Source organism: Myiozetetes cayanensis, unplaced genomic scaffold (genome assembly GCF_022539395.1).
Source record: "Myiozetetes cayanensis isolate MyiCay16 unplaced genomic scaffold, myiCay2020 scf2-11, whole genome shotgun sequence".
Lineage (NCBI taxonomy): Eukaryota > Metazoa > Chordata > Aves > Passeriformes > Tyrannidae > Myiozetetes > Myiozetetes cayanensis.
The window spans coordinates 16,087,474-16,113,220 of NW_026087411.1; the positions used below are offsets into that span (position 1 = coordinate 16,087,474).

The following is a 25,747-nucleotide window of genomic DNA, read 5'->3' on the forward strand; positions in this document are numbered from 1 at the left end:
GCGGTGGCGGTGGCAGTGCTGGGGCGATGGCGGGGATGGCGGAGGCCGTGGCGAAGGAGCGGGCGGCGGCGGCGGGCGCGGGGCGGCACAGCCAGGCCGTGCCCTACCTGGGCCAGCGCTTCGGGGCGCTGCGCCGCGAGTGCCTGGAGGAGGGGCGGCTCTTCCAGGACCCCTCCTTCCCCGCCGGCCCCGCCGCCCTCGGCTACCGGGAGCTGGGACCCCGCTCCGCCAAGACTCAGGGCGTCGTCTGGCGCAGACCCACGGTAGGGCGGCGGAGGGTGGGGGGGATCCCGAGAGCATCATTCCTTGGCACCGCCCTATCACCCGACTTTTCTTCCTTCCCCTACCCCGTAAATTCGGTTTAATTGTGCGGGGGCGGTGGGTCGGGGCGATGCCGGCAGTCCCGGGCTCAGACCCGCTCCCGCAGCCTCCCCGGGCTGCACAATCCCGGGATTGTGAAGGTGCGGATGCTCACAGCATCGGAGGCCTCCCTTTGACGCGGATACGGGCTGGCAGGGTGACGTGCTCTGTCTGGAAAACAAACAAAGCCGTTTCCCTCTCTATCCTGAACTCTCCGTGTGGACAAACCACTTGCCCTGGGCAGCGTTCTGGACTATCACTCTGGGTTAACTCTTTCCCTTAGCAGCAGAGAGCTGAGCTGACCACCGTGTGGTTTCCTGCCGAAGCCGCCCAGCCAGCCACAGGAGCCGTGGGGTCAGGTGGACTCCGGGGTGCCTAGTGCCTAGGCGCTGCTGGAAGACTTTGACATAGTCAGTGGCGGGGAGGTAATAGCGGAGTGATGTCTGCACGTGGGTGAAAATGCAGTGGGCGCCGTGGCACATTCTGTGAAGTGAGATGGCTGCCCACAAGCTTTGGTCACCAGCTCCCGCTCTCTCACTGTGCTTGGTGTGCCAGGTGCCCGCACTCTCATTCCTGACCTGCTCCATCTCTGTGGTGTTCGCCTGCTGTGGTCAATGGCTTGTGTAATTTGCTGCAGGTGGGGCCTTGTTGCCTCCCTTACCTGTGGCTATGTGTAACGCGAGGCCTGTTTTGTTCCCAGGAGCTGTGTTCCAGCCCCCAGTTCATAGCAGGTGGAGCCACTCGCACTGACATCTGCCAAGGGGCCTTAGGTAAGGTGGAGCCAGGAAGCTGAGTTTTCCATGCAGCTGCTGCCCCAGGACACTGTGGTTTATACTAGGCTGTAACTCACTCTGTAAATATGTCCTTTTGCATCCTACCACCTCTCTGCATATCAACTCAGACCATTCTCTCCTTTCCTTGGCATTTGCAGGTAGGGACCACATGCATTTGGGGCCACTGTGCACAGCCTTTCTGCATGCACCAAGCAGGGATGACACAGACTGTTTTCCTGGTGACTTTTCTGATCATGACCAGTTCCTTTCACGTTCACATCCATGTGCCTGAAAGCAGACTGACTGATTTCTGCCTCTAACAACTGCTTAGAAGAGCAGTTGCATGCGCAATGGGGCATTTCTTTCCATGGTGGAAGAGAGTGCTGCTGAGCAGGGGGGACCCCCCCAAAATCTGGAAAGATGCAGTGCAGGGAAAACAAGTTGTATGGGGGATTCCCTGCTGGTCATCAGCCCTCAAGGTGGATGTTTCAGGAGGGATGGGCCAGCCTATGAGCTGAAGCTTTTGCCATGGCTTCTGCTCAGGTTGTGCAATGGCAGCCCCTCAGTCAGGCTCTCTTGGAGGACCCCTGGGAGCTGCAGGGAAGCCCCAGGAGACAGCTGGCAGTGACTGGCTTAGCCTGGCTGTTTGTGCACAACTATCCCGGGTCTGGAAGCCTCTCTCTTGGCTTGCCTGCCAGAGGGGGTTTTAGGCAAGTGCCTCTGTGCCTGTCCACCCAGAAAGCATCGTGGAGGCTGGCAAGGAGAATGTCTGCATAAACATGAGAAGAAATAAAGTGAAAGCAGTAGGCTCCTATTTATTTCTATTATAGCGGTAGTGAGAGGGTTTTGGATTAAACAGCACAGTTGAGGGAAAGCTCTTGGTGCAGGGAAACATGACTAATACATGCTGTGTTGTTCTGTTTGTTTGCTTTCAAACAGCATAATATTAGCCACATTGTGGCTTCTTCGTTTCTAGTCCTACTGCTATTTGTGTTTTCATGTCCAAACATAGACAGGGAAGCTTATGTTTTGTGCTTGTGTTTTCTTTCAGAAGTTTTTTAGGTTTGTGCTTTGACAACTAGGTACAATTTGTGTAAAAAGCCCTGAGAGTAAAAATACTTAGATTATTTACTTAGTTCTCTTCATGCCCCAATACCATCTGTGGCATGGGTTAGGCTCTACTGTGTCATGGGTTGTTGGCATGTCACCAGCTCCCTTCCTATGCCCTCTCTGCCCAATATTATGTCTCCCACCATGACTGTTTTGGCATAAAGCTTGTCCCAGTGCTTAACACACGTGCTGGACGTCTGTCTTCTCTTTTTATTGTGAAACTTTACAGCTATGGAGTTCTTCAACTTGAAATGAGAGTTTATTGTAATGCCATTTCAACATCTGGCACTTTGTAGAGATGCTGGTTTCTGAGGGCTCTTAGTTGCTTCCTGCCATCGGCAGCCTTCCAACTTTTCAAGATGCTGTGACAGTAAGAGCACGGGAATGACAGATTTGTAACTTCATTTTCAGGTTAGGAAGTTGCTGTTGCTAATGCCAAACCCTGTTTTAGACTGATAAAAGGATTTGTTGCCTTACTGGTCTTTGGACCAGTCAGATGTTCCTGTGAGGTTGTATGGTATCACCAAAGGATGTGAGCTGACTCAGAGCTGGTATTATTTTACCTCCTCAAAACTATATTTGAGTTAGTGCTCTTGTTTGTCTTAATGTTTTCGCCATGACTAAGTACTGTGATGACTTGCCCCACTATCTTTCCATGAATCTGGGCAGGATTTTGATATTGTGTGACAGTCCCGTGGTTGATTAAAAATTAGATGCTATTGATTTTATCTCTGTATTGCCATTGAGTAACTAAGAGCCTGTATGGAATCTCTGCTTTATACACAGTGAGGCTAGCAGACGTGCTGTGCAAATGCTTTTCTTAAAATTTTTGTCATCACCTCGTCTGACACCAGCATTTATATCAGTACATGTGCTTAAGCTTCCATTTACTTGAATTTTGTGTGCCGACATTGATGTCCCATGACATTTTAGGATGTTACAGAGAAGATTGCACTGGAAGATGTCGGATGCTTTTGAAAACCTGTATTTTTCATCATGCTGGTTTTTTTCCATAGGAAGCTTTTGTAGCCTTATTTATCTCCCAAAAGGCTTGATCCCAAAGCAACAGACTTGTAGCCATGTGGAGCTTCACTGCTGTTGCTAAGCCTTTCAGAACATCTGGGAGTACTGCAGGGGCAGATGAGGCATCCAAAACACACGTACCCATCAGTGCTGCAAGAGGTTTCTTGGCAGAGGATGTGTAACCACACAGCTCAGCTAATGAGCAGAGATTCCTTTTAACCCAAGAGGGTTTTTTATTATGGGCCAGGTGCATACATTTGTTTTATTGTTTTTGACCTGGGCTGTATGATACTGTGATGCATATAAGGCATATCTGATCATCAGTGCAGAAAAGTTTGGGGTTTTAGTTGGTTTGTTGGCTGTTTTTGGTTTTTTTTCTTTTTAGGTGAAACTTTTAAAGGCACGTATTTGGAGTTAGTTTTGCAGTATCAGATCTGAAGTCAGTGATGTTTTTTGGCTGCAAATGGCAGCACATGGGATGTGGTGACTCACTGCAGCAGAGGGGAGGATCCAAAGCCAGAAAAACCTTGTTCACCCTTAACCGCCTTTTTTGGAGGGGATGTCACCATGGTATCACAACACTGGAGCGTAAACAGCACAGTGTCTCTCATCTGCTGTTTCGATGCAGGTGTCTCCTCCTTAAATAAAAATGTGTGAAAAAACAACTAATTGAGTAGGACGAATTTAGGAAATTAGATCCATGGTTTTCTTAGGCTGACAACCACTCCACTGTCAGTGGGTTGCCACAACCTCATGTTTCTAACCAGAACGCTTCCTGGATTCATGTGGTATTAATAAAAATACATTCAGTAGCTGTTAATCTATAGCTATGAATGTTTTAAAATAGTGACTAGTCTGTGATTGGCAGAATGTACATTAGAATGTTCTTTTTTTTTTTCCCATATTTTTACACGGGCTGTGCAGTGGCCAGAGGAGCTGCCTTTTGCTTACAGCCCTTCAGGCACTTCTTGGGTGTGTTTTGCCTGTCTTTTCTTTCTGGAATGGTCAATTTTAAGCCCTTAAGGCTATTTATGTGTGCCTTGCAGTTACCTTTTTTTTTCTAACATTCTGGTTGTAGCTGGAAATTAGGTAAATGCAGAGATAGGGGTATAGAAATAAGTAGTAAAACATTAAAATGGCAAAAAGGAAGTGTGACAGGAAAAAGTAGTACTTCTTGTTCGTATAAATATATGCTACAAATAAACTCACAGCTTGTTTTTTTATTCCCTTTTCTGATAACGTTTTTCTACCTATTGTTCATTTACAAAAATTCTCTATGATTAACCTAGCCTTGCTAACGCTCCTTTCAAATTCTTTTTATAATTAACCTCTGTTACCCTCTTCTTAATTTTCCTTCTCTATCAAAGGAAAGTCACTGTCAAGAACCTTACAGAAGTACCAGTTCTGATAGTTAGGACTATTTGGTAAAGACTCTACTCATTCTTACTTAATGCTTGCTAAAACTCCAGATCTGTTCTCCTCCAGGCTTTGAATTATCAAGTTTACTTCTTGTGATGACTGTTCAGAAAGGAAGAGGTGATATCTTGACTGTTGAGCACTTTTAAATGTGAAAACCAACGGATGAGGTGTCTCCCACATATGCTGCATCTGCTTTTAAATCTGAAGAAGACCTTGCCCAGAGTAGTCCGAATTATGATCTATGTTTGTCAGACTCTCAACCAAGAGATTTTACAAGAGTCTACTATTTCAGTCTGCCTGCATGAAGCAGCCAGAAAGTAAAGGAAATTCTTTATAGACTCTGCTTATTGGCGTAGAGGTCCTCTGGGGGGAGTTTCTCCTTGAATTCCTGTGTTTCTTACCTACAGGGGAAATATGACTCAAAGATATGTTATATCATTGAAGGGTGTATGCTCTTAATCTAGATACCTGATCAGCTTCTTGACCCAGGCTTCCTGAGATGCTGTGGTCATGTTGAATTGTTCACTTATTCTTTCTGTGCTGCTCTCTGCGTTCCCAGCCCCTGCCATGTGTGTGGAATAGAAATGCTGATATTTCTTGGGAAGAACAGTGAGACAGCTGCCCTCTGAGCCAGGCTTGCCACTAATTTAAATCAACACAGTTTTTCTGAGGTTAGTGACACCAGTGTCAGGTACTCTGGGGTTCTCTTGGAGCATGGGTCTGAGAAGCTCCTTTTACTTCTGAGTTGCACAAATCTGTCTGTAAAAGCCTTGTGGAGCATGGGGTGTGTGCTGGGGCTGTTCAGATGCTCAGATAGGCCCCTCTCTGTGGGTTATCAGTTATTTGGTCTCTGTGGTGAGATGAGACAGGTTAACCTACCAGTTTGTATATTTGTGACTTGTCTCATGCCTTATGGCTTCCTTCCAACTTCAGATACTCCGTGAGAACTGCTGTGAAGGATAGCTGCTAAATCCCTTGTGTGACTGGAGGAGAGAGGACCCATAATTATAGATTAGCCCATCTCAAAATGCCTCTTAATACCTTCTGACCGCAGTCTCTTTCCCTGCAAGCACCTTTGTGGTGTGTGGCAATACCTCTGGATGCACTGCAGCACCAGAGGATGCACAGCTCCCAGGGAAGAGAGTCTTACAGCACCTTGGAGGAGGCTGTAAGAGGAGTTCCCTTTTGGCAGGGTGAGATGGATGTGCTGTCGCAGAGGAGGGAGGGGAACATCCTTGTTGCTTCATAACCTGTCAAAGCAGAATGGCAAGGTGACTTTCCTGTTTGAAAACTCTGACACAGTGATTTTTTTATTGCAGTACAAGCAGCCAGAGGCCGGGCTGAAGGGAAAGTTTTATGTTTGGTTCTTCCCCTCTAGGTAATGAAACAGTAAAAGCACCCTGGGTTTTGAAATTGTTCTGCAATTTCATATCTTCTCCCTTTTATGAACTGTGAAAAGGGCCGTGGGACAGATGTCATTCATAGGGGTGCTGCTAGGGGTCAGCTATGAAAAGCAAAGGGCAGCCTGGAGAGAGCTGCAGGTTGCTTGTGTTCCTGCCAGTGCTGTCTGAGCAGTGATGGATTTGGGCCTCAGGGTGGACCTTGGGGGCCGCTTTAGAGTTAATTCGCCCTGAAACTTTCTCCCATTTGGATCCCAGCTTCTCACCTGTAGGCTCTGAGCCTTTTCCTATGGGAGAGAGGAGACTGTCTAGGGACTGCTGCTTTGCTGGGCTCTGGCTTGCTGGCAGCTGCAGCTGGTTCATGCTGCTTCAACCTGCAATCCTCCAGTATCATTCTGGGGGATCTGATGTGTAATACCGACTACACTCTGTTCACAAAGCAAAGGGACAGTGGATCTGGTAATGCTAACAAGGGGTTTTGTGCTGGGCTGTGGCAGTCAGGGGATCATCCAGGTCTGTAAATCTCTGCCTTGCTAACAGGCTGCAGGAAGCCCATGGCTGAGCAGAAAGGTAACTGCCCTGTGAAAGTAACACTGGGTTCTGAAAATAATTACAGAAATAGAGGTGTAATGTTTATAGAGCTCTGTGGTCTCTTCCTCCCTCTGCATGGCAGGAGATGGTGTGGAAAAACACTGTCCAGGCAGCCTGTGCCCTGGAGCTGTGGTGTGCTGGCTTAGTGTATGTTGGCTCCATCCCAGGTGGGGTGAAGAGGTGTGTGGGACTGGGAAACAGTGCCTGCCTTCAGGCCTTTCCTGTCTCTCTGGTGACTAGAGCCAGGGATGAAATGTGGGACTAGACAGAGAGGCCTCAAGCAAGAGCCTCTAGAGATGTCTAAGGTGAAAGGAGCTCCTGTTTGGAGGGAGGCTGGCAAGAGACCTTAAAGGGAGTTTGTCTAGAGGACAGGTCTCTGGATGGCAAAGCAACAGGCATTTATTAAACATGGAGGAGGGAAATGAATGCAGCCCATGCTTGAGTAAACACTGTCCTTTTGAGGAGAAACTGCACCCCTAAGTGCCTGCATGTGCCCACAGGCTCTTTACCTTTTTCCCCATGCTGCTTCCTAACATGTAAGCACTCTTTCAAATAATCCCAGAGTGGGTGATAACTGTGATGGTAGATCAGAAAAAGCCTGCTTTGGGTTTTTTTTTAATGACTTTGGTCTTGAGGAAACGCTTGCCTGCAACTGGAGGGTATTTATGTTCATGCATTTGATCTGTCTTAGAGGTAAGGTGGTGGGAGGGATCATCATGTCCCAGATGAGGGGCTTATTGGTTATAATGCCCAATCCCTATGCAGTGCAAAACCTGAAGAATGAAGTTTGAATATTGAACCTAATTATTTTTTTTTCTTTTGTTTGTACAGGGGACTGTTGGCTCTTGGCTGCCATTGCTTCTCTCACCTTAAATGAAGAAATTTTGGCCCGTGTTGTTCCCAAAGACCAGAGCTTCCAGGATAAATATGCAGGAATTTTCCATTTCCAGGTGTGTGGAAAACAGCCTTCTCCCCCCAGTGCTGTTGGCCAGGAGCCGGTGACTGGCTGTGTCTCTGTGTGTGGGGTTTCCTGGAATGGCTTTATGGGATGTCAAAGAGCCAGACAGAAAAAGGGAGCCAGCTAAGAAGGGTGATGGTGGTGGAAGGAACAAGACCATTAACCAAAGAGCTGGGAGCAGGGGCAGTCTTTGTGGTCCTCCCTCCACCAGTGCAGCCAGCTGGGTACGTGCATCCCTGAACAGGGTGGATGAAGGGAGATTGCTTTTCCTCTAGGAAATTGGCGCTAGCAGATAAAGGTCCTGGTGACGGAGTGTGCTGTGGTGACAAGGTGTCTGTGATCTCTTTTCAGTTCTGGCAGTACGGGGAGTGGGTGGATGTGGTGGTGGATGACAGGCTGCCCACCAAGAACGGGGAGCTGCTGTTCGTGCACTCGGCGGAGGGCAGCGAGTTCTGGAGCGCGCTGCTGGAGAAGGCCTATGCCAAGTGAGTCCAGGCCAGGCTTTCACCCCACTCAAATAACTGCTTCCCCATGGCATCCTCAACTGTATGAATACTATGCATTTAAAGTGTCAGCCTAATTATTACCCTTTACAGCTTCTGGGGTATCCCACAATGACTGCGTTAATGAAACATCGTGTAGAGATACCTAAGACAAGTAGCCATAGTATTGGCTGTGTTGCTAGCCAAAAAAAGTAGCTCTTGCATCTCATGGTGAGGCTGTTCCTAGAGTGGTCTCCTGTCACCAGGGCCTGGGAAACTCTGTTTCTTGTGTTCTGTGTACCCGTGAGAGCTTGAGCTACAGTGCTTCAGTGTGCAAAGTGCATCAGTCCACATGCTTAGGTCTGCGTTAGGGGCAAAAGACACTCATATCTGAACCTCCGTTTTTAGGTTGACCAGAGAGGATTTCTTCCCTCTGACATTATTATCTTGAATTTACTTAAGAAATTTAGAACATCTGAAAATCAGACCCGTAATTGTTAAGGAGACTAAAAGACTGTGGGACTCAAGAGGCAAAATGATGGGTCTTGATTGGTTGTTTTTTTTAATACATTTTTTTTCTTCGAATAGCATTCAGGATTTTTGTCATCGACGTGACTGAACCTGCAGCCTGTATCCATGATTGTGTAAGATTTTATGCTGGGCTTTTCAAGTACAGGGTGCAAAGTTGAATGGAGGGCACATTCGTAATTCGTAGCTGCTGTTGAAAGCAGAAATGCCATCACAGTTGGCCCACTGAGTGCCTCTACTGAAGAGAAGAGGAGAACAGGGAAACCCGATGACTGTGTGTGAGAGAAGAGGAAAGCAGGCAGCATGATGGTTGTGCGTGTCCCTCATTTTGTGCAGGCTGAACGGATCGTATGAGGCCCTTTCTGGTGGCACCACCACCGAAGGTTTCGAGGACTTCACCGGTGGAATTGCAGAATGGTACGAACTGCGGACAGCACCACCCAACCTCTTCAAAATCATTCAGAAGGCCCTCCAGAAAGGCTCTCTCCTTGGCTGCTCCATTGATGTGAGTTAGAAGGCTCATTGCTGGGCACCCAGCTGTGCATGCAGGCAGCTGTGGGGGGGACAGTCCACAGGAACTGCACACAGGATGCAGGTTCCCTCTGCTGTGGTGCTCTGCTCTACTTGTGCCTGGAGAGTTTGACCCACCAATGTGACTCAGGCACGTGCTCTTCATGTGGCTTAGGTTGAAACATAGACTTTATTAGTAAAAGTCCTTTGCCTCCTTTGTGTTTCTTCCTTGAGACCTAGAGCTTTTGCTGTCTTGTAAGTTCATGGCAATGAATCGTACAGGGAACTCGTTAGGGATCCTGAGGTACATCTTTGCTCCTAAGAAAGCCTGTAGCTTGGCAGCAGGATGGTGAGGGTGAGTAGATTTGGACAGAAAGCTGCTGCTAATGGCTCCTGCAGATTCTCAGATGCAACCTCCAGCCTTGCTGTAGCCTTTTCGACACACAAGTTGCACCTAATATGTTCCCCAAAAATCTGGGCAGGTCTGAATGTTCCCAGAAAGTCTGAAGCAGAGAGGCTCAGACTGTTGCCAGGTCTTTAAAAGGATTTATGAGAAAACACACTGACAAAAGCTGGACCTGCATGAGAAGGAAGAGAGGAGCTTTGGCCCTACCTGCAAGGATTCAGCATCGCTTTTAGCCTTACTGAAATGAGCCTAGGTATTGTTATTGTGTTAATCACCCTCCTTCCAAATGAGATTGCATCTTACTTATGTCTAAAGGGAAGGTAAATTGTTTACAAGAGCTCCATTCATAATATAAATGTAAATGTTTCCTCCCATTTTTCAAGTTAAATCAGAGTCCCACAAGAGGGAAGCTTCACAGCATGAAAAGTACTTGGTTAATGTCAGTGTTTGACTTCATGGTACTTTTGAGGCCTGTTTTACTTGTTTGCACTTAGATAAGAATCTGACATCTGGATTTTTGCCCCACAATACAAATCTCTTGTTGAAGGTGGAGCAGAGTAAATGTATTGTGTTGTTGATAAGTACTGGCAATTTCTGCACTGTGAATTTTTTGTTACTGAGTTTAGCCTTTGGAAAAAATCTTCTAAAATCTTCTCTTCTGTGAGAGAAATAGGGACAAGGAGATTAAGCATTACATGAAGAATGTATTGCAGGGCAGTAATAGGGCCTGAATTGACAACAGGAATCCTGCCTGCTCAATCCCCTCCTCTCTGTTTTCTTAAACTTCCAATATGCTTGTTTAGAGATCACACACTTTCTGAAATGGTAGGAAGAGAGTGATAGCCTTATGTTTCATAGGTGGTTAAACCTTCGCTGTCTAGCAAGAAGTGACTTTTTCTCTGCAGTGTTTAAAGGCCAGACTGCCCAAGTATTCTAATGGCCACGAAAAAGCAAGAGGGTGATGTGCCTTCAGGTTCCAGTGGCATCCAAAATTCAGCCTTGCTGCCCTGCATGGCAGGTTCCAGGGTGCCAGTGCTAGGGAAAGCAAAGGCAACCTCCCACCCTACAGTGGAGCTGAAGGGAGTGTTTTAACCCTGAAGCAAAGCACTGGGCTTGCTGGACCTGGGTGTGATCCCTGGTGATGCCTAGGTAGCCTCAAGCCAGTCACTCCCTGTTTTCTTCCCAGTTACCTTGAGAATATGGGGTTTATTGTGTGTATCCCCATTGGAGATGCACAAGAGGGGATGCACCACACCAAATGTTTTGGAGCCAAGAGGGAGCTCTCCTGTGGTGCAGGGCTTCTGGGGTGCACCCTTTGCCATGAACGTGGCCCCTGGAGCTCCAGTGCTCCTGTTCCCTTTCCCCACTCTGCCGTGCTGATCCCTCTTGTTGCCTCTGTGCAGCAGCTAAACCACCCCTGCAGCCTGCCAGGGAGATGAAAGCTCCACTGGAGGGGGAAGCTTTCCTCTGCAGGATCCCCTGCACATGGGAAGCCACGCTCACCGATGTTCTTTGCTCCTCCAGATCACCAGTGCAGCAGAGACAGAGGCTGTCACTTCCCAGAAGCTGGTGAAGGGACACGCCTACTCGGTCACCGGGGCAGAGGAGGTAGGTGTGCCACCCCACGGGGGTGTTGTGTGTGGCAGCCACAAATCCATCTCCAACACTGCAAACTCTGGAGTGTCACCCAGAGCTTTTTCATTTTGCTGAATCGGGTTTTGAGTCTCCTCTTTCTGAAGGAATACTGAATGAGTTGGTGTGTTTTGGATAAACAGAAATTTGTGTTCTTGGCGGTCTGGCTGAAAAAACCCTATTTTTCCATAAACATTGCTTTTTCCCAGTGAGCAGGGTGGTGGGCAGCTCTGTGCAGAGGGCACACTACCCTCTGCTGGTGACCAGGCCCTTTAACTCGGTTCTGCATAACAGGCAGCACTGTAACTTAAATGCACGAGATGAGAGATGTGCACAAAGCAAGAAAAATATATATTATTGTCTTTTAAGTGCCTGCCAAACCACTTTTCAGGAAGGCATGGTATTTGAATGCAAGGTGCCTAGTGAAGAGTGGGTGATTGCTGAGGGTAAGACAAGTGAAAACTAAGGAAGAGATCATGATGTCCTTATACATGTCTAATGAGTTTTTGGGGTTACTTCACCAATAATTGGTTCTGAAATAATTTCTGAAACTTGAGTGAGGTGTAGAGAGCTGCTGACATGCTGCTAACAGGCAGGTTTGTGGGTGTTTATTTGGTCCTCCTGTCACAGCAAAAGTGGTAGAGAGGGAGTTTGTTGACCATAATTCACGAACGGGCTTTTCCTTTGGAGATCTGTGCAGACTTTGTAAGGATGCTTCATCTTGGAGCGTCTGTCATGTCTGGACTCTGCGTAGCTGCTGCTCTGCAGTTTTCTTGGCTTCAGGCTCTAGAGGTGCACCAGCTCCTTCTTCACATCAATGCTGTGTGTTCCCCAGAAATAATGGGTGTTTCCACTGAAATTTGAACAGCTCTGCTTGGCCTGGCCTCACTGTGTGCAGAGGCAGCAGATGACAAGCCACAGCCTTGGCACAGTGTGAGGAGGGGCTGAGGAGCTGTGGCCAGTCTGAGTATCCCATCTCTTGTAACAAGCACATCTAATATAGAAGGAGGGGAGAAAAAGGCATTTGAATGTAAAAAGGCAGGTTATACATAATGATGACTTAGAGAAATATCTCTCTGTACCTGCTTTCTGGCAGTCCTGTAGCAGTTTTACATTCCCTTTGCTTGAAATCTTAGAGGTCACTTTTTTGCAGCACAAAACAGACATTTTGGTTATCATGAGCTTTGGTTTGTGCATGTTATAAAACTTCTCTGGACAGGCTTGGGTGCATGAAGCACATTCAGAATCAGTTTGACTTGTCTTTTGGACCAGATGTGTGCACGTTTGTGTGTATACTTTGTCATGCGGAACATTGAAATACTTGCTCTGTCATGTTTTTTAATTACCATAGAAGGTGTGGGAGGGAGCACGGTACTGCGTCCCTGAGTAACTCTCCATACACTTCTGATCACATCAGGTGAACTTCCGAGGAACAGTGCAGAAGCTGATCAGAATCCGAAATCCCTGGGGGGAAGTGGAGTGGACTGGGAAATGGAATGACAAGTGAGTCGATGGCTTACACGGTGCCAGTAGGCTTTTACTGCAGGGGTGCAGTCATGTTTCTGCTGTTGTCTGTTTTTTCCCTACCTCAAATTCCTCTATAAGTCACGTCTGGATGTGATGTTCACTCTAAACTGTTTCAGAGAGAAGCATCCCATCACTGTCATCTCCCTTGTGGGTGTCACAGTATGTGGTGCCTTCCATGCAAACACCTGCCTTTATGTAAGGTGCAGTGATTTGGTTGGTGATTCCTAGAAACTTCACTGTAGTTTCTGCTTATTTAACAGCCTGTATTCGGTGGTGAGCTTCTGAAAACTTACTTTCTAAAAGGGCTTTAAAATCCACTTCTGTTGTTAGCAATGAAAACTGGAGTTAATTCACCTGTGTGGCTGGGTGGTTTTTATTCTGAGACTTTCTTTTTCTAATACAAAGCTCTGCCTCAGTCAAGGCATTAGCACTTTCTGAAAAGAAAACTCTGCTTCTCGTCCTTACCTTGGATATTTGAGAAGTGAGTTAGTTATCTTATAGACCAGGTCCATCTATTTTTAATTCTGCAGTGGTTTGAGAGTTCTGGCGCTGCTGTCATTTAGATCTTGTGGAATATTGCAGTTGTGGAGAGTGAAATCATTGTACCAGAACAGCCAAATTAGGGTTTAACCTTTACCATATGCTGCAGTTGATGTGGGGTTCTCTTTCAGCTGCCCAAACTGGAGTGGCGTTGACCCTGAGGTGCGGGAGCGGCTGACCAGGAGACATGAAGATGGGGAATTTTGGTAAATACCACTAGGTTTCCATTTTGGCAGAAGAGAATGTCATCTGCCCAGCTTTTTTTCACACAAAGTAATCACTCCAAGTATGCTCTCCTAGATGAGTGCACAAAATCACCCCAAATCCTGGTGCTAAATCACAGTAAGAGAGAGGGAGCAAAGGCAAGTTGGTTGTATGGAAAACCTGTCCATCCTGAGGAGATGTTTCCAGTGGCATTGCCTCCCACAGGATGGCGTTCAACGACTTCTTGAGGCATTACTCCCGCCTGGAGATCTGCAACCTGACTCCAGACACCCTGGCAAGTGACAGGTACAAGAAGTGGAGCCTGCTGAAGTTGGATGGGAGTTGGAGACGAGGAGCCACTGCAGGGGGCTGCAGGAATTACCCAAGTAAGAAAAACTGGAGAAATGTTTTGCTTGTCCACTTGTACTTTCTGTGAGAGCTGATGGGATATGGTTTGGGGTGGCTTACGGAGGAGGAGAATGTACCTGGGATATCTAGGACTAATGTCCAAAAAGTGCAGGGGTGTGGGAGATGCAGCTCCCTAGTGAGGGTCAAGTTATGATTGTAAAGGTGGAGGGAGAAGGGGAGTTTTTCCTTCTGACAGCTGATTTTTGAAGTCAGAACCACATCTGTCCTAGCTGACACATAAATCAACACAGTTTATTTCAAAGAAGCCTCTGAGCAGTTTGCATAAATCCACTTCCCAGACACTTTCTGGACAAATCCGCAGTATTTAATCAAACTGGAGGAAGAAGATGAGGATCCTGATGATCCTGAGGGGGGCTGCACTTTCCTCATTGGGCTGATTCAGAAGCACCGGCGGAAGCAGAGGAAGATGGGAGAGGACATGCACACCATTGGCTTTGCAATTTATGAGGCAAGTAAGGCTGTACAGGTGCATGGGAGGAAAAGGAAAGCTCATTCCACCTATAAATGGGGTAGTGCAGTTCTCAGACTGGGCTTTCAGTCAAAACTCAGATGATGAGTCAGACAGCAGCTGCAGCAAGGCAAATTCTACTTAGATGTTTAGAAAATTATCCTCCACAAAACATAGCAGTCAAGCACAGGGGCAGGTACCAAGAGAGACAATGGAATCTATGATCCTAGAGATACTCAAACCTAGGCTGGAAAATGTCCTGAGCAAAATAATTAACTTTGATGTCAGCCTTGCTTTGAGTGGGAGGTTGGACCAAATTACCTGTAGAGGCCACTTCACACCTATAATATTCTGTTACTTCTAAATTATTTTAAAAATAATAAGTGCAGAAATCCCTTTCACTTGTCAGACTGTGGTGAAAGCAGCAGAATGGGAGCAGCTGTGGTGGGGTTGTGACCCTAGCTGGGACACCTGTTCTACCTTGGGAAGTGTGAAGCCAGCAGCAGAACCAACCAAAACACCTGTAAAACTCCTTCTGCTGAGTGAAGGGTCAGGGATGTGTTTATGGTAGCTCCTGAAGTAGGACAGAGCTGGAAATCAGCGGCGCTTATGTGGCAGTGGAAACAGGAATGATGATTTTGTCTGTGGGTTGCTCTGTAACCACAGGCAGTATGTACAACTGCTGGTTTTATCAGTATCCCAACTTTGAAAAGCTTGTCAGAGGATCTGGTCCCCATAGGATAATAAGGTTTAAAGCAAAGCTAAGTCCCCTGAAACCATAAACAGAAAGTTGCATTATTGCCTTGCTCAGCCTCTGCCTCAGAGGTCAGAGGGGCAGGAAGGTGAAAGAAGAGGTGGGAAGAAATAGTAGAGAAATTGAGCCTACAAAAAAACATCACAGTGGGCTGCAGGGAGGAGATTCAGCAGGAAGCCACGGCCAGACTGTGTCTGTGTCAGACTGTGCCCACGCTGCCCCAGGAGAGCCTCACCTGCCTCCAGGATGGAGCTGAGCCAGCACTCAGCATTGTGTGGCGTGGGCTCAACATTCACCTTCCCCTCAAGCCTTTTTTTTTTTTTTTTTCTAAGTGTGGAAGTTCCTGCTAAGCAAATGAAGTAGCCCTGGAGCTGCCATTCAACAAGCAAGTAATTCTCTCCTTTTCTCCTTGCAGGTGCCCCCAGAGGTATGTAGCCTGTGTTGGTGGTCAGCGTGCAGAGTTGGGGCTGGAGGGCTTGTGGGAAGAAGTGGTTCAGAGGATCCTCCTGTCCACAGGACAGCATGACTGCACAGAGTCTCTCTAAACTTAAAGACCATTTGTTCTCAAAGGGGCCTTGAGCCCATGTTGCATTTTCAGAGTGTCTTGGATTGGGATAAGAATGTCCTATACTGCAGAAACTCACCAAAGCAGCTCTTCCATGGCTCTTATCCCTGCCCTGACCCACATCTGCTCCCCCAGAGCACAGCTGCTTTTCCCAGCTCTGCACAGAGTTCATGTTTGACACATGAATAATATTCCAAGGAGGTGTTTATATTCATTTCCCCAAGCACCACCTTCATTAGTTTCTCTCTGTTTCTACCTGCAAGTAGCTAATAGTACACCCTGGGGGGTTCAGAGAGGAGTGGCAATGCAGCACTGCCTGTGCAATATGGGGAGGGCTGCAGGCACCTCTGAGCTGTTGCTACTCAGAGGAATGACTGAAGTTGAGCAAAATGCTGGGGTGAAAATCCAGACCCCATTACTGGATTTGCTGTACCTGTGAGGGTGCAAGCAAGCCACTGGGGTACCCCATGATACCTGAGACTGTGCTCAAACTAGCTACTTTTGTGTAAAATGTGGTTTCATCAGGGAAAAAAATGGTGCTACTAGTTAATTAAATTTCTTATGTACCTTCTTAATGCCTTAGCAGTACTGTCAGCCACGCAGCTCTCACCCTAGTGTTGAAAAATCTCATTTCCTTAAGAGATTCTACCTACCACTCCCCATGACTTTTCCTTTGCCCAGAAGGTAAAGGAAATCTTTATCTCCCACTAAAGCAGCAGGTCTGACAGGTTTTGCATTCATAAAAATCTGGGAGGACAGGAAGGAGGAGGATTCTGAAACATGCACATTCCTGATGTTGGAATCACCAAGGATTTCCTGGAGCCGAAATAGCCCACCTGTAAGACACTGCACAGAAAAGTTTAATCTGGACAATCATAGAGTCATGGAATGGTTTGGGTTGAAAGGGACCTTAAAGATCATATACTTCCAATGCCCCTGCCATGGGCAGGGACACCTTTCACTAGGTGTTACACTCAAAGTATTTGATTTATTTTATTTTATTCTTGGAGCCCTCCATAAGTGAGGTCTCTGCCTTAGGGCAGCCTGACCTCAGAGGCAGATCCAAGCTGCAGTCTCCAGGTGGCACCAGCTGTGGGGACCAAAGGGACATGGCTCCTATGCCATATAACTTTGAAGAAAAATGGTGGGAAAATTTTCAGATGTCTTCAGACACCCATCATCATCTGCAAAACAAAAGCAGGACCTGAGTGATTTATTGTGATGTTCTGCAAAATACATTTGCAGCCACATCTCAGGAGTCCTGTGGTGGGATGCACTCACCCCCTTTCTCTTCTCTTTCAGTACTGTCGAGCTGACAATTTTTTCTTTCCCTGCTGCCCCCTTCCCCCCCCATACATAGCTACTTGATATTTCTATTATATTTTTAATTTGTGGATGCAAGTGCATGCAGACTGTAGGTTTTTCCTCTTTCTTTGCTTTGCATAAGTTTTCTGGCCAGACGAATATTCATCTGAGCAAAAACTTTTTCCTGACCAACAAAGCAAGAGAAAAATCAAACACCTTTATCAACCTCCGGGAAGTGCTGAACCGGTTCAAGCTCCCTGCAGGAGAATATATCGTCGTGCCCTCCACCTTTGAACCCAACAAGAACGGGGATTTCTGTCTGCGCGTCTTCTCTGAAAAAAACGCAAACTCCACGTACGTACCTTTTTGTGTGAGAGTGGTACGAGCACGTGGGTGACCTCTGGTCCCTCTTGCAGGCATGAAAGGATGGAACAGCCCAGGGATGGGGTGGTACATCCACTTCCCAGGAGGGAAGGGGGAACGCACAGTGACCCTGTATGGATGGGATCATGGCGGTTCTTGTTTGTCCCCAGTTTCCTCGTGGGCAACTAAGGAAAGTTTGAGTAAACTTAGCAGGAAGAAATGGTGGAAGAAAAGTAATAATATTTAGTACAATTTTTTATTATTGTTGTCATAATTATCCCTGCCTGAGCAGACATTTGTAGTTACGGGGCCTTGGGCAGCTGGGTGCTACAGCACAGTTAAGTCTGTGGAGAGAAGAAAGCCCCGGGAGTGGCAGGTTGGGCTCTCCTGTTGGGAGACAGAAATGCCTCCCAGTGCTTTCAATTGCCTGGGAACACACTGATCACCACAACTGATCTCACAGCGTTGAGAAAAATTTGGAAAAAATTCAAGATACTTGCTCAACCAAATGGTACCTTTGATAAAGTTAAAATGGATTTTAACGGAACTGGCTCAAACCGCACTGTTAGCTGTAAAACCATGAAAAATTTTAGGTGTCACACCTTAAAGAGCAGCTGGGCTAAAACCTCAGGAAGGGATGTGGGATCTCTTGTATTAAGCTCCCTGATTCAAAGCAAGCAAAATCCTTTTTCTGTCCTGTAATGTTTTGCTGCATGTTTGGGCTGTGGTGAGAAAACTGGGATGGCTGTTGTGTGAGGACACACTGAGCTTTGGATGGGCCCTTAGCAGTGCTTAAGTAGGTGTGGTGCTCCCACAGCACCTGGGAGACAAGGTGAAACACATCAGAATTTAGGGCTCTCACTTTTTGCTCTTTTAAAGGAATAAAAAAAAAAAAAAGAAAAAATATCAACTAGATAAAGTTTGATTTGCACCCAAGAGCCTGGTCTTGGGCTAAGTGACACTGAATGACCCAAAGAGTTATGTGTGGCCCGAAATCCTGTTTGTGACTCTGCAGGACATTGCACAGTTTGTAATGTGTTTCCATAGCTGGCAAAATACTGCTTTCCCTGTGGTATGCAGTGTCTGTCACTGATTAATCCAGTAATTTTTGAATACTAATTATTATTTCCATATTTTAAAGAATCTCTGTGTAACTGAAGCTTGAAGGAAAAGCATCATAAAAGTGACCTGTTTTGATTTTAATATTGATTTCTTTATCTTTCTAGGGTGATAGATGATGAAATTGAGGCCAATTTTGAAGAGGTACATCAACTTAAATGTTTTTTAAATTGAGATGGTTTTGTTGTCAATAATTGGGGTTGGAGTGCCTGTTCCCTGTGCAGAGCAATGTTTTTCAATAGGCATTATCAAGAACTTTGATAAAAGATCTTTTGATATCCATAACTGAGTGTCAAGCAAGTGGAAATATCATAAGCAATGTAATGGAAACGTGCTTTATCCAGCTCTCAGACTTCCTAGGTAGAGGAGGTCAGGTACACTCTGAAGAGTTAACTGGAGCCACAGGAAATTCCCTTTGCTCTCCAGGAATCCAAGAGTGCAGCTTTCAGTCCTGGGGGTTTTTTGCATGTGAAATTGTTTCCATGAGTAACTAGTGGCTCACCATATGTTTAGTCCTGCTGGAGCTGGGGATGTTTTGCCTACCCGTGCATGTACCCCATGGGTGATTTTTTTGCAGCATTTGCAATGCCAGCATTTTGAGGTGCCCCTGAAAATGAAACTGATTAAAATCATAGCAAAAACACTCTACCTTCAACTTTGCCATTTTAATTATGTTTTACTAGGGACAAGGAAATGAACAAAGTCTTTCTCAGGTAGAAAATTTCCTCCTTTCCACATTCTCTGTTTCTGTCTTCTAGACCGAGATCAGTGAAGATGACATCGAACCCAACTTTAAAAGGCTTTTTGGACAGCTAGCAGGAAGTGTGAGTATTTTTCCTGGTAATATCTTAATGGCATCATGGGTGAGTGGGTAAGAGAGACACCTCTCCCTGGGACAGAGTTTAGTTCTTGTGCTGAGTCAGATCTCAAGCGTGTGCATAATTGTGCGAGCTGAAATCTGTGCAGTGACCCATCTGCTTATCCAGTGGATTTGTGAGCACTCCTGGTGAACAGTCTTTATTCTCTTTGAACTGCAGGCTTTTATCTCTGCAGGGCCCTAATTCTGCCCTGGGGCAGAGCATATGGTGCAGGCACAGAGGTGCCTCGAGGGCTGGGCTGTGCCTTCTCCCCAGGCTGCTCTGGGCTGCCCAGGGGCTCGGGCACACCTTGCTGGGCATGCTAATATCTGGGAATTGGTGGTGCTCTTGGGAATGGGAGGAGGGAGAACTTAGTGCTTGCATTTCCATCCAAGGGAAGTGAACTCCAAGGGATGTTTGAACTTGGCCAGCTCACCCAAAGGGGTCAGAGGCTGCAGATGGTGTCTGCAGCTCACAGTGAAAAATTTGTTTTCCTCTTCTCTGCAGGATGCAGAGATCTCAGCCTTTGAACTGCGCAGCATCTTGAATAAAATCATGGCTAAGCGTAAGTACCTTCCTCCAACAGCAGCTTCAGTTGGCCACCAGCGGATTTCCAGTGTGGCTGTGGGAGCAGGGAGTGCATCACCAGCCTGGGCAGAGTCAAAGCCCTGGGCTGTGCCCCAGACCTGCCCTTGGCTCTCCATCTGGCCACAGCCACATGCTCTCTCTGCTGCTTCAGGGGGCTGCAGAAATGCTGGGGCTGTGCCAGCCCGGAAGGTGTTTCACAGGACATGTGCTTTGGCAGGGTATATGTGGGTGTCTTTTATCCCAGCATCTACCACTGGGAATTGGCAACCAGGAAGATGGACAGATTTGATTAGTGCTTGATAATAATCAAGAGAGGTATTGCTGCTACTTCAGTATTGAACCACTCCTGAGTGGTTCAAACAGTCTGACCAGACAATGGTCTGCCATGTCCCTAAGCAGGAGGAGAAACTTTGAAGCTCTGGGCTACTTTTTCTGTAAAGTGATGCCTAGCTTGGCTCTCTATTATTTCCTTTCCATTAAACAGTGCTCAAGGAATAAGTGCTTAGAGAAGTGTGTCTCTTTAATTTCCAAAGTGAAATCTTATCCAGATGGTCGGGACTGTGTTGTACGTCTGTGTGCACCAGCCAGTTAGCAATGGGGTATTGCTGGTTACCAAGCTTGATTTGATATTCAGCCCTTGCACGAAGCTGCCGACTGCTCACCTCTGTAAGTTAAAAGTCCATGTTGTCCATAGGAGTCTACACTTACCCTTGAAGGCAGACAGTAAGGGCAGGAAAGCTTTTGTCTCTGTCTCTTGCTTCTGTAGCACAACTTCAAACTAGACTAACTGGGCTGTTTGCTTGGGGAAACATCCCAGCTGACTTTCACCTAAAGCCTCTCCATCAGCTGCAAAGGAAGCCACCAATCTCACAGAAGCAAATAAGGGCTGGTGTGTCTGCACTGGTTAGAGAGCTCATGAGCTATTTAGGAAGGTGCTGTGGTACTGCATGCAATGATAATCCCGTCTTTTGCTCTTTCTTTACAGGTCAAGATATTAAAACTGATGGCTTTAGTGTTGAGACATGCAAAATAATGGTTGACCTGTTAGATGTATCCTTTAAGGCCATTCCTAGGTGATATTCCTCTGTCTGTGCTGAAGTAGGTGAGCTGCCTTTGCTGCCTGCTGGGTCCATCCTGATGTAGTAATGACACCTGAGATGGAGAAGCTGGTTATACCCTGGTTCCCCTGAAAAACCAGGCCCTTGCTATCACTGCTCACCATGGCACGTGCATTCTCCCAGGCAGCCAGGAAAATCCATTATCAGATGTTATGATCTGCTTTGAAGCCTTCCCAGCTGTTGTGTTCTGGTTTAGCTGGGGCAAAGTGGTGTTTGTGGTTTGGGAAAAGGCATCTGGCTCTCAGCATGGAGTGGATGGCCTTGGCTGTAGAGTTGTATGTGCACATCTGGGTGCACTTCACCTCTCTGTTATCTGGCTGGAGTTGGTGAGTGCATTATAAAGCCACAAGGACCTAGCAAATGGAAAATGATGGAAACTAATGGAAGTGGAGAGTACACAGGATATCAGGAGCTTTTATTCCTCAGAATATGGGAAAAAGTGTAGGATGAAGGTTCAAGTCTAAGAATAGTTGTGTGCAGCTTCTCTGTGCAGCGGGAGTTGAATTGCAGAGTTAGAAAAAGGGAAAATTACCAACACAAGGTAATGCTCTGCTATAATTTGGTGTAAAATATGGCAGTCCATAGGAACTCCTTAGCAGATTTTGGGAGCAATGCCATGACCAGGTTCTTTTGTTAGCTGTTTGCACAAGAACTTAAGTTCTGCAAATAGCAGGCTTGGTTGTGGCTTTTCCTGTTTATAATCCAGACTTAGGACTTATGCTCCTTTAACTGCAGCTGTTGAACCAACTACACAGAATAAAATGGCATCATCTCAGCTCTTTTATTCTTGTAGAGGAAAGACAGCTGCAAAGGGGAGCAGAAAGATCTCGTGAACTGATCACCGTTTAAATTAATCAGCTTACTGATTCAGACAGAGTTTTTTAAGTCACAACTTAAAGTTGTAAGTAAATCTGGCACAGGGAGAGAAAACCCCTTTTTCTTCCCTCCAAAAAAATTCCCTTAACTCAGAGAAGAATGATGGGAGTGGTAAACTGGGACTGAAGGAGTTCTACACCCTTTGGACAAAGATTCAGAAATACCAGGTAAGATGCAACCTCTTAATGAGAAACATGTAGAGGTGGCTTTAGATTGATTTGCCTCATACAGTGTACACATCTCCTTTCCTAAAGCAGGGGTTGTGTGTCCTCAGTCCCTCAGGTTTTGTCCCTTGGAGTCCTTCAGGTGCTGGGGTGAAGGGCTGAAGGAGAGGCTGCTTCTCTTCCTGCCTTACTCTGGGAGGGCTTTCCGTTTTTAACTCTCATCCAAATATTTAACTTGCCTACATAACAGTGGGAGTTTGGTGTCAGCCTTTCCACTTTGGTAGTGATAGTGCCATGGGTGTTCAAGGAATTCTCCAGAGTAAAGGACTTGCTTTCTAAAGCTGCTTTTAGATGAAATCGACACAAGCACCAAGTCCTTCAGACCAACATTGCAAATGCTCCTGAGTTACACACAGGCTGCATTTCAAAATGTTTCACTTCCGACAAAAGCCAAACAACACTCTGAATTATTGTCAAGGTTTGACTTTGGGTTTTGTGTTTTGCAGAAAATTTACAGGGAAATTGATGTGGATCGATCCGGTACCATGAACTCGTACGAGATGAGGAGGGCGCTGGAAGCAGCAGGTATTTATATTGATCTGTCCCTTTATAGGATTATATCAGTTTCAAGCTGGGTTGATAGATGCTCTCTAGTCTCCTGTACATCACTTGTAAGATGAAACATCCTGTGTTCCCAGACCTGAAGGCCTCCACGTGATTCAGATGCTCAGCTTGGGCTCTTGTCTTGCCAGGCAGGCTCACTAAGAGCATCTCAAAGTGGTGACAGGTTTGCAGTTATTTTCTTTAGTGATCAACTTTTGGAAAAGCACATATAACTGCAACAGTCTGGTCTTGTAACAGCGTACTTTTGTCCTTCAGTGAGTCTCTCTGGGTATACGTGGGTTTGGCACAACCTGGTAGAACTGGGATATGTTCTACTCCCCCAACTAGGGAAGGGAAGGGGCTTGACCAAGGAGTTATGCTCACAGCAGTGGTAGGAGTGGCAGTTTTCTCCTGCAAACACTGAAAAAATCAAATCTGAGTTACGAGGGAGATATCATTGACCCATACGATCCCAAATTAACTTACTGGTCATGTGGGGCCATCCTATTGTCCACTTTTGGTCACTCTGGAATTTTCCCCTCTTGTCACTCTGTAAGATGAGGCAGCATTTCAGTTTGTACCAATGTTTAGACACTCTGTGGAAAGAGAGACCCATTTGCCCACAGAAAGCCACTGCTTCATCTCAGGTCTCAGGGAGCACACACACAGCAGGAAGAACACGTGGCCTACTCACAGCTCTAAATCACTCTAAGAACAGAAGGGGTTGTTGGGAGTTTTAAAAATGAAAGTAAATACTCTTAAAATTTGTGAATTTAACCAAAAGAGGTTAATTGAATTTCTGGTAGTGTGTAAGGTTGTTTGGGGGTTTTTTTTGTTAGGTGGAGGGGTTTGCAATTTTTTCTTTCTCTTTTTTTAAATCCTCAACGTTGTATTTTTAGGGTTCAAACTGAACTGCCAGTTACATCAGATCATTGTGGCTCGTTTTGCTGACGAAGATCTCATCATTGACTTTGATAACTTTGTCCGGTGTTTGATTCGGCTCGAAACCTTGTTCAGTGAGTACACGCTTGATAACTGGCCAGACTCTGTTACTTTGTGTTTGCAGCAGGATAACTGTCCAGAAGTCCAGGATAAGGTATCCATCCAGATAAATTCAAAACTGAGATATAAATCTGGCCACCCACTTTGCGTGCTTCTCCTAGATCTAGGAATCAGCCTTTTAGGCCAGGCTGCTGAACCACAGCCAGTCTTTCATGCAAACAGTGGTATGTTGATTAAAGAATATTAGAGAGCTGTTAAAAATGTTCAGTCTTGGGTTTCCACAATGATTGGGCCTTTCTGTAGGTCAGTGTGAAGTTTTAGATTCTGGGATTAAATTCCCTTTCAATCCTGAAGCACAAGGAAGGGGAAGGCTTTCCAGTTAGTTCCTGTATTCACCCTTGTCTGTCATCTCCTTCCCACCACAGAAATGTTTAAAAAACTGGATACTGAGAAAACTGGAACAATAGAGTTGAACCTTGTTAATGTAAGTTCATTTAGCTCAAAAACGTTTGTTTTCCTCTTTTGGGGGAAGGGAGGGAGGGATGTAGAGTCTGTCCTGCTCCATTTTGATTGACTGTGGCTGGTTATATGTATTCACACTTACGCTGAATTATCTGGCTTGAGTATTTGTAAGCAGCCTTAAGAAAGTTTTTGCCTTCTAAAAGTGGACCTTCATCACAATATATTCTCTGACAGACAGACCAGAAGCCTCTTATCCCTGTACTGGCTGTAATTTTGGCTTCTTCCTTGCTTTTTCTGTTGTCAGAGTAAAATGTAGGTGCAGTAGTGACTCATGGTCTTGTCCCTGTCTGCTTCTTTCTGCACCCTGTGTGCCCTGCAGAAAGGACTAAGTTTAGAGAAAAGTACCCTCCTACTTGTGTTTGACTTGCTTATGACCTGAACATAACTTACTTCTGCAACTCAAGGAGGAAATGTGCAAATCATCCCAAAACTCTTTTGACCTAAATGAGATATAAATTTAAATCAGTCAGGAAAGATCCTAAAATTACTTCTGTAACAACAGGCTGACTTTATTGTAGAAAGGGTAATATGCGTACTTGCTAAAAGTCTTTTTACTAAATTTAACCTTGGGCCCTTTTTTTCTTGTTCCAGTGGCTGTGCTTTACTGTCATTTGAGCCACTGGCATCAGCTTGAGACCTCCAAAAGAGCATGATCAGGTGAAGATAATCAAGCTACATACAAGTAATATCCTAACATAAATGTGCCTTAACTTACACATAGCAAATTTTGCACGCTATTGCAAGAAGGAAAACATTCTACTTCAACTGAAGAATTTGGAACCTCATTTCTATGGGTCTGACAGTCTTTATCTACGATTATATACCCTCTGGACAAGGGCCTTAATTTAGTATTAATCCTCAGTGCAACTTCTGAAAATACTGCTTTGCTAATATCTTTGTGTTTGTTTAAGGTGTTTTACAGGACTCCTACAGGAAGAAAGCTCATTATAGCTTGACAGTGGTTTAATAAGTGCTTTTTGAATAACAGCTCCATGCCATCCTCCAAATCTGAAATTAGAAAAGGGATAGTATTGCATATCTTACCTAAAACACCTGTAATCAGAGACAGAGGGTCCCTTGTATGCCTTCTGTCAAGCCCCAGCATTATTCTGGTTAAATATCCTTTGAAGAATTTGAAGAGCAAGTACAGGTTTGACCAAATGAAAAGACAATTCTTTCCCTTCTGACCACTGATGTGCCTGGAGCAGGAGGCTGTTGGCAACAAGATTGTTCCAAGAGAAAGCCCATCCTCTGAGGTGGAATCTTGAGTTCCTGTATCTTATTTATCTTCCTTTGAAATACAAGAAAGTATTTAAATAAAAAGAGTATAAATAAAGTTTGCAAGACTTATTTCTGCTGCAGCTAAGCACCTTTTTTTTTTCTTAGATATAGATCATTGCAGCACATGCACAGAGCATTTGCTTTCAGGAACAGAGCTTGCTTGTTGCCTTTTAAAGGGGAAAAACAGCATGCTGGAGCTGATTCTGGATGTGTGTCAATTAATGAAGTGTTACAGTCTGAGACTTTAAAAAGATTAGTGCTTGAAAAACTAAAGTTTTCTAGATAGGTAA

General features: G+C 45.8%; 1 protein-coding gene across 5 annotated transcripts; it reads left to right on the plus strand.

Annotated features, from left to right (window-relative positions):
* LOC126640539 (calpain-2 catalytic subunit) lies at nt 1-25,512 on the plus strand. 5 transcript variants are annotated; one of them, XM_050316420.1, is made up of 21 exons: nt 1-263; nt 1,061-1,130; nt 7,508-7,626; nt 7,986-8,119; nt 8,981-9,149; nt 11,085-11,168; nt 12,610-12,695; nt 13,391-13,465; nt 13,689-13,849; nt 14,171-14,340; nt 15,510-15,521; nt 17,107-17,318; nt 18,554-18,590; nt 19,205-19,270; nt 19,811-19,868; nt 20,877-20,941; nt 21,984-22,052; nt 22,556-22,634; nt 23,552-23,668; nt 24,080-24,138; nt 24,768-25,512. In XM_050316420.1, exons 1-21 carry the CDS (start codon nt 27-29, stop codon nt 24,789-24,791), a joined length of 2,103 nt encoding a protein of 700 aa, XP_050172377.1. In that variant the 5' UTR covers nt 1-26; the 3' UTR covers nt 24,792-25,512. The 5 variants fall into 5 exon arrangements, with proteins under 5 accessions (XP_050172377.1, XP_050172375.1, XP_050172376.1 ...); XM_050316418.1 differs by lacking the exon at nt 24,768-25,512 and having other exon boundaries at nt 27-263; nt 23,552-24,136; XM_050316421.1 differs by lacking the exons at nt 1-263; nt 24,768-25,512 and adding an exon at nt 273-915 and having other exon boundaries at nt 23,552-24,136.
* Nucleotides 25,513-25,747: the final 235 nt, after the last annotated feature.

What these genes read in the sequence shown, in the direction of transcription:
- LOC126640539 (XM_050316418.1), top strand. Translation starts at nt 27, where the DNA reads ATGGCGGGGATGGCGGAGGCCGTGGCGAAGGAGCGGGCGGCGGCGGCG. An exon ending in CAGGAATTTTCCATTTCCAG is followed by an intron (nt 7,627 to 7,985) that starts GTGTGTGGAAAA and finishes ATCTCTTTTCAG; the next exon opens with TTCTGGCAGTACGGGGAGTG. An exon ending in TTGGACAGCTAGCAGGAAGT is followed by an intron (nt 19,271 to 19,810) that starts GTGAGTATTTTT and finishes TCTTCTCTGCAG; the next exon opens with GATGCAGAGATCTCAGCCTT.